Source organism: Achroia grisella, unplaced genomic scaffold, assembly GCF_030625045.1.
Source record: "Achroia grisella isolate CSIRO2021 unplaced genomic scaffold, CSIRO_AGI_Agris_v1 utg640, whole genome shotgun sequence".
NCBI classification, from domain to species: domain Eukaryota; kingdom Metazoa; phylum Arthropoda; class Insecta; order Lepidoptera; family Pyralidae; genus Achroia; species Achroia grisella.
The window spans coordinates 6,643,340-6,656,069 of record NW_026712977.1 but is presented as its reverse complement, the minus strand read 5'-3'; the positions used below and the strand labels follow the sequence as shown (position 1 = coordinate 6,656,069).

Below are 12,730 nucleotides of genomic sequence, written 5' to 3'. Positions count from 1 at the left end.
CTAAACACTATCTATTACCAAATCTGACTAACTTCGGCTGCTTGGACGACAACACGAAGGTGATGTGTGATATTAACTATGATACTAGTAAATAAATTGATCCGTTGCATAAATTACTAAAAAAATATTATGAATTAAAATTACACGGGTCAGGAAGACTTTATTAAAAAAATACAATGTGCGATAAATTCTGATTTATTATATAATAGAGCCAGTAGTAATTATCGGACTAGGCGTGCGTGACTAATGCGTGTATGAGCATGTTCGAGTCTGATTTTATAATGGGCCACATTGTACTATAATCGTAGAGCTGTCAGCCTTTATTTCCTTAGCCGATGGTTTGCTGTTGCAGTTTTGACAATTTACATCTTGACAATGACAAGCACAAACTAAATAGAAGATACTACGTATTTGACAAGTAAAAAAAGTTAAAAATGTCTACGGTTGACGCCTTGACGCCAGTTGATAAATTTTCATAAAAATTTTAGTACGTTTACTCGAAAAGTCGGTTTTATTTATGTGTTTTATTGTACGTTTACATATTACGTTTTAATTTACACTTACAAATGATTTGCTTTAACGTTATATGTAGATTTATCACGCATAATTCTAACGATTGCATAGATATGCGTCTTTTATCGTTTTGCATGTGCGTGAAAGATATGTCACTTTATTAAAGTACGTAGATTTGTAGCTGTTTTGACAATGTAAAACTGAATGAGTGGGTACTTTAACTTTGTAATTTTACATTTTATATATAACGACACAGACTGTAATGAAACGAACAATAGTGTAGTGTCGGTTAGTTAATTTTTGACAGCCGGCAGGCTCGTCATAGGTGACTTACTATTGGCTTCCTATAAAAATGAACAGTCGCAGTAGTGTAAATGAAACGAATTTGGTGAATTTTTGCGGCTCTACGGCAGATTTAACGACATTAAATCCATTGGACACAAAAGATAGCCTACTGACATTTCCCTTTGATCATTTATATGCATGCCATTCCGAAGGTTCAGAAAGAAGGCAATCCCTTCAACTCGAAAAGGAGGTGGAGATTTCTACTCACTGTGTCGTTCCTGAAGAAAAGGACGTGACAGTTAATACAAATCCAGACCCTAGTTCTCTCACAGAGAAGTTGGCTGCTGTAGAGAAAGAAAACAAGAGACTAAGGGAATTGCTTGTTTTTCATCTAGACCTTATACAACAACAAAACGATGTAATTACCAACAGGGACAAGTTCCTTCAGCTTTTAAAACAAGAAAATGATACAGTAAGTTTTTTGTAATATACCTTCCATAAAAAATGTACTACACATACTATATAATCTGTTGTGCTAGTATTGTTATTTAATACATTAAACAATGTAACAAATAACCTATTAATATAACACAAATAAATTTCAGCATTGAACATCAAATGTAATTCAAACTGGAAAGGAATTCAAAGCCAAATGTATTGTAGTATAACTGTTTTGTGTCTGTGAGAGTATTTCTTAAAATACTTTTATAGTGGTATTATTTCATTCATTGTTGGTATTTATGGATAAGTTATATTCAAAATGTTGAATGTTGCCGCTGAAAGGCATACCAGTTATAGCATAGGTTTTAAAATAGATAAAGTTTTTATTAGAATAATGCTTTATAAATATAGGTTTAAAAATATATGATGTGTTATGAATATCTTAATTGATCTGTTATAACGGCACCATGCTAAGGATATATTTTGTTTTTATATAAGACTGGATGACTTGTGGAACTTTCACCTGTAATATGTTTTATTACCTAAAACCTTTATGAAACTCCTACTGCGACCTTTTAGCATATCATCATCACTACAAAGTAAATATCGTTGCAGTTTTTTATATCGCCTGATGGGTCTACCACTAATACCATCTATTAAATTTTTAGTAAAACTGTAAATTGCCATGTTTATTTGTTTTTATTACATTTAATTTTTTCATTACTTTATGCCTATCCTTTCTATCCCTTTGCCTCTTGGTAATAGAACATGTAAATGAATGGAATCATCTACATATTCTATTTTCTTAACTTCCATTTTGATTATTTTCTTTCTTTCCTGTTCCTACTTTTTTTTTCTTGATTTAATCCTATTTACCCAAGTGGTTGCCATATTGTCCTTGAATCTTGAATGAGTCTGCTTATTATTTAATATTCCATTATTGTCATAATTAATGTGTTTGAAAATAAATTAAAGAACTAAACAGTGATACTTAAATAATTTAGTGGAGACAGATTAAATTTAAAATCAGTAAACAGCTTTTGAGTCCTAACTTGGTTAAGAAACAGCAATTAATTTATATATATATGTATATATAGCGATAGTATATCAATACATTATATTATAAATTAGTGCAAGGTTATTCTAGACATTGTATATTGTTTATATCTAAAGTATTGAACTGTGCGATTACTATTATGTGCTACTACAACATACACTATTGCAGTGTCATAATTTTAATCATGTTTATTTTGTGATATTATGTGTATGTTGGAATACTGTATAATAAAGCAAATATTACATAATATTGTAGATATATGAAACAATGGTGTGTATAGATATTGTTTTTATATAACATAACCTCATTTTATTTGTTTTAAGATTTTTAAATTTTTGCTTTATTTATTTCATTTGGCTTGCGACCTTCTATGTTATCATTTTATGTAAAATTAGAGTCTATAATTACTTCAATTATTAGAAGTATACAGTATATCACTTAAAATAATATATATGTATGTATATATATTAATTATCATAAATTATTTATATATGTAATATATTAATTATTTTGCAAAATCTAACTGTGATCAATATATGATTACAGTTAGATTTTTCAAAATAATTAATATATAATTGTAGTAGGAACAAGATGGTACTAAATAATTTTCTTGTTATTGTGATAATAACACTTACAATAATGCTTTATTTATAATGTTATGACTATGATTAGGATAAAAATCTTAAGCAAAATTATAATAAATAAAGAAACAAATTATTCAACATAAAATTTTTGCATCATTATCAAAATCATTTATTGATTTTTACCTTACCTTATAGGATGTCCCTGTATAAAAATAATTAATATAGCAAAGCACTGTTTGCCGGGTCAGCTAGTTTTATATATAAAAACAACTATGATGCTTAGCGATTAATAGATATGTCTCAAAATAAATATAGTAAATTATAATATTTGAATAATTCTAACAACAATTTATGTGAGTGTATATATAGTAATTATTTAAAAATCAATTAATATATGAGAATAAAAAGGAAATATTTAAGTTGTAGTTCACACAATGTAAATTTTAGGATCATTGTGATTAAAATCACTATGTACCCAATTATAGAAGACATTGGGTAATTATAAAGTGGGAAATTAGTTTTTTTTATATTGGAGGATAGCCACTTGTGACCACCTAATTACTTTTATGTTTTATGATCTTTTAATAAATTATGTCCTACATTGACAGTTGGGAGGGAACCGGCAAAGTATGACATTCAGTGTAAAGGAATGTGAGGACTCACAATTTTGAGTCAAAATCTAATATAAGTATTAAAACACGAAATCTAAACTATTAACAAAAACCCTTAAAATATTTCCAACTATAACAATATAGAGGATTTGAATTGTTTAATTAATGACTTTACACTTGATACAATCAATTAATTAGTAATTAAGTATGTATTCAGAGAGTACCTTGATTCAAAACTAAACCATAAGCTGTGCGTAACTAGGAAATTAACCAATTCTGCTATTTTGTAATCACTTTAATAAAAATAAATTAATATAATTGATTCTTTTAGCGTCTCTTGCTGCCATACAAAATTCATTGCCCTTAGCGCTTAGCTTATGGCTTTGCAGCCATACAACATACATTAATAGTTTGCTAATTATTAAATATGGACTAAAAATATGACCTAACCAATATTATTAAACAACAATTAACCAAATACCTCTATTTTATTCTGTGCTCTATTAGATTGTTTTGTGACTATAATAGTACCTAATAGATAAATGGACATATTAATGTTTATCAATCTATTGGGAATTAAGATTTGTACATATGCAATACCTATGTAAGGTAAATGGAAATATAGACTATATTACTTCAATATCCTAACCAAAGTCACATCTTTTTAATCATAGTTTATTAACCAAATTAAATATTTATGTTTCTTTTATTGTAAGTACCTTTTATTGTTATTTCATTTGAATGTTCTTAAATATTCTGTATTATATTATCTTACATATATTAGTTTTATAGAAGTGTTGTGTTACTAATCAATGCTGTTTTTTTATTCAGGTAGACTATGTCTAAATAACGTTGCTGTAATTTAGACAAGATTTTTTTAAAATAATACACAAATCTCAAAAAATTATATGCAAGTTTAAATTTATTTAGAGTAGGTAGACTAATCCAGAGACAAACTACAACATTCTGACATATCCATATCATAGGATAGGATAGTTTGACTTAGGTCAAACAATTTTGAATAATAATATATTTTTTGTTAATATTTTGAATAACACTTTATTACAGCTCAAAGCTAGAGTAAATAGAAGACTACTGACCCACAAACATAGCATAAATCCTGCTCCTCTACTGCCTGTACCACCACCAAATGTTACATCCACTGTTGTCAAGACAGAACCAGGGTCAAGTTCTCAGGTATTCTTCTTTATATTTTTATTGTAAACAACTTCATGAGATTTGATATTAAGCACTTTTGAATAGTCATAACATTTTTTTTTATCTGCCGCTCATTCGGAAATCTGTCTCATCACAAGAAGAATAAGCAAAAAACTTGTGTGTTGCTCTTTTAAATAATCCTTGTAAGTTCACATTTACAAGTCGAGATGTGTGAATACAAAGCACCAACCAGCACTAATTTATTAGGGTCAAATATGAATACCCATAGAACTCCTAATTTATATCCATATTATTTTAACAGAAATATTATTGACAGAGTTGATGATGCCCGTGTTTATGTTCTATTCATGTTCTATTCGACACAATTGTTTATGACAGTACATTTTGATTATATAAGTACTGATTAAATCCCAGCATATGCGCATAGGTAAAAGCTTGATTTGATATAAAATAGTATACTTTGCTTTTACACGTAAATCATATATGTATATTAGAAGTTTATTATACAACTATAAATTCAGAAAGTCTGTTTTAGATTTACTATTAATATTCATAGTAATTTTAATAGTAAACTACAACAGACTTTCTGATCTTTTTACTTTAAATGAAAGGTGTTAGGTACTGGACATGAGATTACTAAATTATATTGTGCAAAATCGTCTGGCTTGTTCTGAATTGCTTGCCACCTACCTGTGCACTCCTGCACGTTGTATTCGACATACTCCAATAGTCAAGGTTCCATTTTAGAGCGCTAATTACTGTAAAAATAATATTCTTCTATGATTATCTTCCATATATAGAGATACAGAGCTGTTTAGCTTGAGTAAAGATGGCTTTATGAAACTATATAGTCATTTATTAAATGACATATGTGTATGATATGTAGACACTAAATAAATAAAAAAATTTTTGATTTTTATTTCTTACCTGTTCCGTGAAATTTTGAGCGCTTCTTGTTTCAGATTGTTGTGTACTATACACAACAATCTGAAACAAGAATCTGTCGCTGTATAGCAAAATGTGTTTTTTACTATGATTTTAGAAAATAATGTTGACTGTAATTTTAGTTTACGTAAGCATTTTACTGCTTCTTTTTTTTCTCTGAATGAATATAGTCATCCTATTATCTATCAGATATATGCCATACTATGGCATTCCACAGTTATAAAACTTATAGCTTGCTTATAGAAAATATAAATTCCACTGTAGGCATTATTAGGATTTTCATTGGGTATCATTAAATTATGGTTAGAAAATTGACTTGCTTTTTTACCTGTTCGATTTGCGACTCAATTGTGTACAAGAGTGTACAATTAATATTATTCGAAATGTAACCAACATTAATAATTTTATTTTCAGATAATGTTAAATAGTTTTCCCGATCTTCTGTTGCCTGATAATAGAGCAAATACATTTTTATTTGAAAGTGACGTTAATAAGTCTAAACCATTTGGTCAAGATAAATGTACGGTTCCTAAAACTACAGAAACAGGTATATCTTAATTTATTATCATTTACATATAATAAAAACTATAAAATCGCTATGAGACATGACTTATCTGTTTTAAGGAATTGGGATGAAATTTTACAATAATACTTTGTTAACTGTGGGTCAATGTGTAGGCTAAGGAAATCTTTTAATAATACATTATTATACATATACCATCTACTTATGTACACACGGACGAATTTGCGGGCACCCCTTTTTTAATAATAACTTTAATGTTTGATTAAGTTATTCTTAGACTTATCCATTTTATACAACATCTGCAGAGAATTTTATAAGAAAATTTCCATACACAAATGTTATCATATACAGACGTGCAGAAAAAATATAATCAATTGAATAGTCCATATTCAAATACAAATAGGTATATGAATAATGAATTAATTCATATTAGTAAAATTTGAGGATATGTATAAGTATTTTAATTCTATTTTGTAGAAGTACCAAGTTTCTTACCGCATGACTTAAGTGTCCCATCTATTTTGGACAATAAGTTAAAGTCTGACAATTTCACAATGATTGAAAGTAAACGTACGCCCGTAGAAAAGGAAATTAAGACTGAAACTCGTCCAGAGCCTATGTACACTGTTACTTCAACCAGGTAATAATAATAATAGTATTATTTTGTTATATTATTACTATCATTTGTTATACTATTGGACAAATATAAATATTAAATTTACGCAAGTTCAGATGTATTTACCTCTCTCAACAATTCTGTACTTATGGTCTCTGCTATTTTAATGTTATAGATCCACATATTACATTTTTATTCTTGTACTTTCAGTGGCAATCCTGTTATTCAGAGGATACAAAGGAACAGAAGACGGCCTTCCGGTATAGGTTGTTTGAGTCGAATGTCAAGAACTCCAGCAAAGACAGAAACGCCGGATAATAGTGAGATTTTCTTTATGCTTTATATTTGTATAAATGAAGTGAATTTATATACTATATATGACGTTTATATTATAGGTAAAACAGACGACGAATTCAGTTTAAATAAAAAGTCAAAAATGATCAATACATATGGTAAGAGTAAACCAACTATTCCAAAGAAGACTACACAGTTCACTGGATCCCTTTCAGACAGACTTCAGTTAATAGATACCACTCCCACAGGGGAAGATCCTTATTTACTGGGTGAAGCTGATATGAGAGAGCAATCTCCTATACCTAAGTTAATGTTACAGAAGTCAAATCATAGGAAAATATATTCAGACCCCAAGGGGGATAACACGACTCCATCTCGACGCATTTATGATTCAAATCCAAATGATGGGAACAGTAAAGGGATAAATAAAATGAAGATTGATAGATTTAATTTTTTGGACCCCTATGTGAGCCAAAAGGATACAATAAAAAAGGAAACACCGAAGAGTTTAACGAAGAGTTTGGCGGTGGATAAACCAGATTTAAAAATTGTAAAAAGAGAGCCGCGGGTAGACTGGGATGTGTATTCAAAGAAACCAAGAAATGAAAAAAGTTTATGTGATTTTTCCTATGGAGAGAATGCAGATAATTTAGCGTCTCAAATTTTGCCAAATTTTGGGGAAGTAGAATTACAAGAGTTCTTCACGCCTGCGTTTCCTATAGATGGTTTAAATACTGTACAATACTCAGCAGTCGACAAGAGCGCAGGCGATAAGTCTAAGAAAAGTGTAACTCAAACAGCTAGTTTAATAGGAACTAATATTGCGGGCGTAAGTATCTTTAACTTTGCTTCTGGTATATACTTGGTTCTTATATATAAGTACTTATGTATAATTCCATTAATATCTCTGTCTCAAAAAATTAAAAGGCACGTTATATGTTCCAGGATGACTGTCTGGAAAATAAGGGAATGAACGATAGTAAACGTGGTAGAAAACGAGCACTTTCCACTACTGGGCTGGTGAAAAACATTAAACGTGAAAACAGTCAAAAAGAAATTCCTGCTAAACCTAAATTAATTAAAGGAAAAGGTAACGGTTTTTTAAAACTTTAATTTATTGTTGTTCACAGTAGTTCATTTTCGAATTTGTAATAAAAATGTATAATGTATGTAAAAATCAGATTCAAATTACGGAACTTTGTCATGATCAGCCGATTTCTAATTTTTATTTATGACTCTACTGTACTCTCTGTAATACAGTCATAAATTCAAAGACTTAAAAAAGAACTAAATTATATTTGTCAACTTTGGACATATAAAATAAAATAAAAATTAAAGACCAAGGTAAGTCTATAGTAGCACATTTATCATTGTGTTCAACCATTTTGAGGAGTTCTGTGACAAGGATTGCCTGGTGATTTTAGTAAGCATGACTTAGACTAAGATCTTGGACACTTAAACTTGACCTACACTAACAATTTTTAATCCAAACTTTTTTACACACCAATATTATATTATTGAATTAAATCAAAATATATTTAGATTTCTATTACAGACTAATTTCAAATTTACCATTAATTTGAAGTGCTTTCAACCTAAGAAATATAAAGTAAATACGAATTATTTCTATAATAGAATTACTTTAGTGGAAGTTCATTCATTACATATACATATCGTACCAAAAATAACCATGAATTTCATAATTTTTTATTTCTTATATTTAATATAAATTTTTGCTTATTTAACAGATGACTCCCAAAATGATCTTTGCTATAAACATCTTTCAGCTGCTTGTCGTGGTAAGAAGTCGCCATTACCTGGAATGGTGACTAATAAGCCTTATCATACGCTAGTGGGTGATCCCGATTTGTCATGGTATTATCGGCTTGACCCACACATAAAATTAGAAGACATAGATTCGCCTTCCGATAACAAAGTATCAACAGTTGAGGTAGGTCTATTATAATAATAATCTTACTAATATTATAAAGATGCGAAAGTTTGTCAGTATGGATTATTATGTACTCTTTCACTCAAAAACTACTTAATAGATTTTGATGAAACTTTACAGTAATATAACTTACACACCAGAATAACACATAGGCTATAAATTTCATGCGGGTGAAACCGCGGGCATAGCTATTTTTACTGATAAATATATTTCAATATATAATATTATTTATGACATGGGATATATAGAGAAACTTTTCATTAAGGAAAATAATTATTGATACAATTGGTGAACATGTAGAGTAAAACATACAAGAATATTTAAAATTGCAGCCGATTTTAGATTCCCACCTGCAGAATAATTAAAACAAGTATAGATACAAAATTACCAAAAGCATCATGATTCGTGAGTGGTTATTATTGTTTGTGTTATAACCAGGTTCCACGGTGGCGGGAAAAACCTTACACCAGTTGTTATACACTCGAAGGTACAGAAAATTTAGATGACAAGGTGTTTGAAAAACGTCATCAAAAATTAGAAGCTGAAGAAAGGCGACAATTAAGGTAATACTTTTAATATTTATTTTAGATTAGGTTTTCATTTGATCACAATGCTAGTTAGAACAAAGTGTACTCAGTAATATATAAAGAAATAGATTCATATTATAATATTATGTATTATATATATATATATATATTTATATATATAATAATAATAATATTGTAGAGAATGATAAAATAGCTTTATTTATTAAACAGATTTGCGAAATATGTAGTGCAAAAGGCACATATAATGGATTAAATCGTTTAAGAGAATTCTTCTTGTCGTATTTCGGGAAAAACTAATATATGTGATAGAAAATATTTCATGCACATTAATTACCGAATGCAAAGTTATGGATATTTGAATATATATTATGTAAAAGTAAAAATGCTTCTTTTACATTTATTGCCGATTTTATTATATTGTAACATAATAGTTTTAAAAGAGGTTAAGACTCAGTTAGCAAAATAAATTCAAATTAGACTAGTTTATCCTGCTACAGGAAAATTGTAATTAGTATAAAAAGAAATCCGAAGAAACATTTTATAAAAATCGTTATTTTTTTATACTTAACATTTATCGAAATCGCAATTTTAGTTTCACATTAAAGATATACCTTACATTTTATACAGGTGTGTTAAACGATGCTTTTTTTTTTATTTAAGTAACATACTGTTACTTTTGTCGTTACGTTTGCAGGTGGCACATGCGCCGAATTCGGGAGCAAAGACACGTAGAGCGCCTTCGACAGCGTCAAAGGGATACATGGGGCTCATCGTCTCACCACCAGCCTTCTGTTTTCACAGTATGGCCGCAACCCCAGCGCGACGTACGGTTTATAGAAATCACTGATACGCTACCCGTGATGGCTTTTGGAGAAATTGTCCCGGCCCTTCCCGACTCGTTAGTATTTCTTATTTGGTCTTTTAAATATGTACACATTAAAATACTATCACTATATTGATTTAATATTGCTGTCATCTTCAGTCTATCATAATATTATACACAAAGTATACAAATTCTCTGTCTGATGAAACATGTTTTTTGCAGTACTCTGTCCAGATGCTTTTCGAGTACTAAATATATTATTTAATTTAACATAAGCATAGATAGATAATGTTGATTATATACCAGCAGTATTGATATTGTGAGGTGATAATTAAAAATGTAACTAGATATAAAAGCATGTTGGAAAAAGGAAGTTGCTTAAACTTCATTTTCAGTTCTTTTAATGAGTTACTTATATAGTATAGTATAAGTGATTAAAATAATAATACAAGATCAAGAAACTGTTGTACCATGAAGAGATACGTCTATTTTTTTATTTTTCAGGGATTTCATGTTACCATGGGTGAGGATTTCCAAAGCATTGAAGAGGTCTAAAAGATCGAAAACACTGCATTAAGGTGTTTGATACTAAAGTGAGTTAAATTTCTTAAACGGTCAAAGATAAAAAACCTGTGTATTTCTAAACTAAGTGTACGTTATTGTTCTGAGTATTATCCTTTATAGTCGTGGACAATCCTTTGTTTGACGTCGAGATTAAAATAAATGAAGTGCTTGTGAGTTCAAATGTGAATGACGCTGTAAATATTATTAGTGTCGTTTCTGTAGATTCTATAATATGATTTTGACTTTTATTTGACCGGAAGTACTTCTCTTATTCCGCCAGACGAAGAGATATTTAGCGTCTGTGTGTGCTCTCTAAATTTTTTGTTTATGATACTTGTTTGTTTACTGTAAATATTTTTAATTATTATTATAACATTTATGATCGACTGAAAATTGTAAATATCGAAACAGTGTAATAGGAAATTATTAAGGATATATAACATTTGTTGTTTTTTCTGCATTCATGTTAGAATAGTTAGAAAAAGTATGAATGTCCGAGGGCCAGATAATATAATTATGTAATCCTCCAAAAATAATTGTATAATATTCCAATGTGACATGTAGGACTAATTAATATAATAAATAATATTAAAAATGTCGGTATTATGATGTAAGGTTCATAGACGTAATTTACTTATTGACAACAGTCGACGCAGTTCTAAAAGCACAAGAAATCCTCTTAATCTTCCTATGAAAATAAGTACTTTTTAATGTCGGCACCAAAGAATCAATTTAGAAGATAGAATCGATTTTATTAAATTACCTCCAAATAAATGTATTTTCCTGGCTTTATCTTCTTACGTTCTAATTTTTTATTTCATGTCCATAAGCTATAAATCATGTATGACCACAAATTATTATGTCTTACTGTTTCTTAGACTGTTATTCACAAAACGGTACAGCGCTGCATCGTCGTGTCGTGTGTAAAGTTAACATTAAATACAATTTTTTAAACCGTTGTATTCTGTAGTTCTATTCTAGTCTTTGCATATGATGTGGCACCGCACCGTTGTGTATGTTAATAGTATATTACAATATAAGTGCGTTATGATGGCTATAATGAGTATGAATATCATACGACGTTTTTCAATACACTTAAATTTAAATAAACTGTGATGGACATAGTTGCTTTTCTGCCCTTTTACATTTTTAAATCAGCGCGCTGTCTATGGGTTGGCGCCACGCGGCGGTCAAAATAAAAAATAAGCGCACGCTTATTTTATATTATTTCACTATTTGCGTTTATTACGCGTGTACATCGAAAACAGATGAAATTTGGACCAATTTTACAAGCGAATGTGTTGCAAATATTTTAACAACCTGATTCTATTGTTGCTACAATTCAACTAAATAAAACTAAGGTATCCAGTGACTACTTTTAAGATGAATCTTCTCATGTAATGAGTTAAGATACCTGTTGAAATTGTAGATATTGATAATTAACATTTGTACACGCAGTAGGATTTAATTAATTTAGGATTTTTTAATGACAACGTTATTACCGCCATTTTGTACTTGTCACTTTCAATGTGACTTTATAAAAGTATTGCTTATTCACAAAGTGCCGTATAATCAGTGTATTTTGACTTGTTGAAATTGGAACAGTTGAAGTTGCTTCTGTACTAAGCAACGTGTAAATAGTGTTGTTTAAACCAGTTGTTTCAGGTCGCAAACAGCACTCAACTTGTTTTGCTGACTACTTAATTTTATTCACCGTAGTTGTTGCCTTGACTGTTGGGGGAATTTACCATCCCTTTTATTCCCATTCCTCTATTGTCTGAAATAGTTACAATTCA

General features: G+C 29.4%; 1 protein-coding gene across 2 annotated transcripts; it reads left to right on the top strand.

Moving 5' to 3' along the window:
* The first annotated feature begins 454 nt into the window (after positions 1 to 454).
* Positions 455 to 11,989, top strand: LOC131849214 (uncharacterized). Of its 2 annotated transcripts, none has more exons than XM_059199232.1 (11): positions 455 to 1,270; positions 4,560 to 4,688; positions 6,030 to 6,162; positions 6,616 to 6,778; positions 6,965 to 7,074; positions 7,150 to 7,877; positions 7,994 to 8,138; positions 8,836 to 8,999; positions 9,438 to 9,562; positions 10,242 to 10,445; positions 10,875 to 11,989. In XM_059199232.1, the coding sequence occupies exons 1-11, from the start codon at positions 866 to 868 to the stop codon at positions 10,945 to 10,947; spliced, it is 2,379 nt and encodes a 792-aa protein (XP_059055215.1). In that variant the 5' UTR covers positions 455 to 865; the 3' UTR covers positions 10,948 to 11,989. The 2 variants fall into 2 exon arrangements, with proteins under 2 accessions (XP_059055215.1, XP_059055214.1); XM_059199231.1 differs by having other exon boundaries at positions 8,797 to 8,999.
* Positions 11,990 to 12,730: the final 741 nt, after the last annotated feature.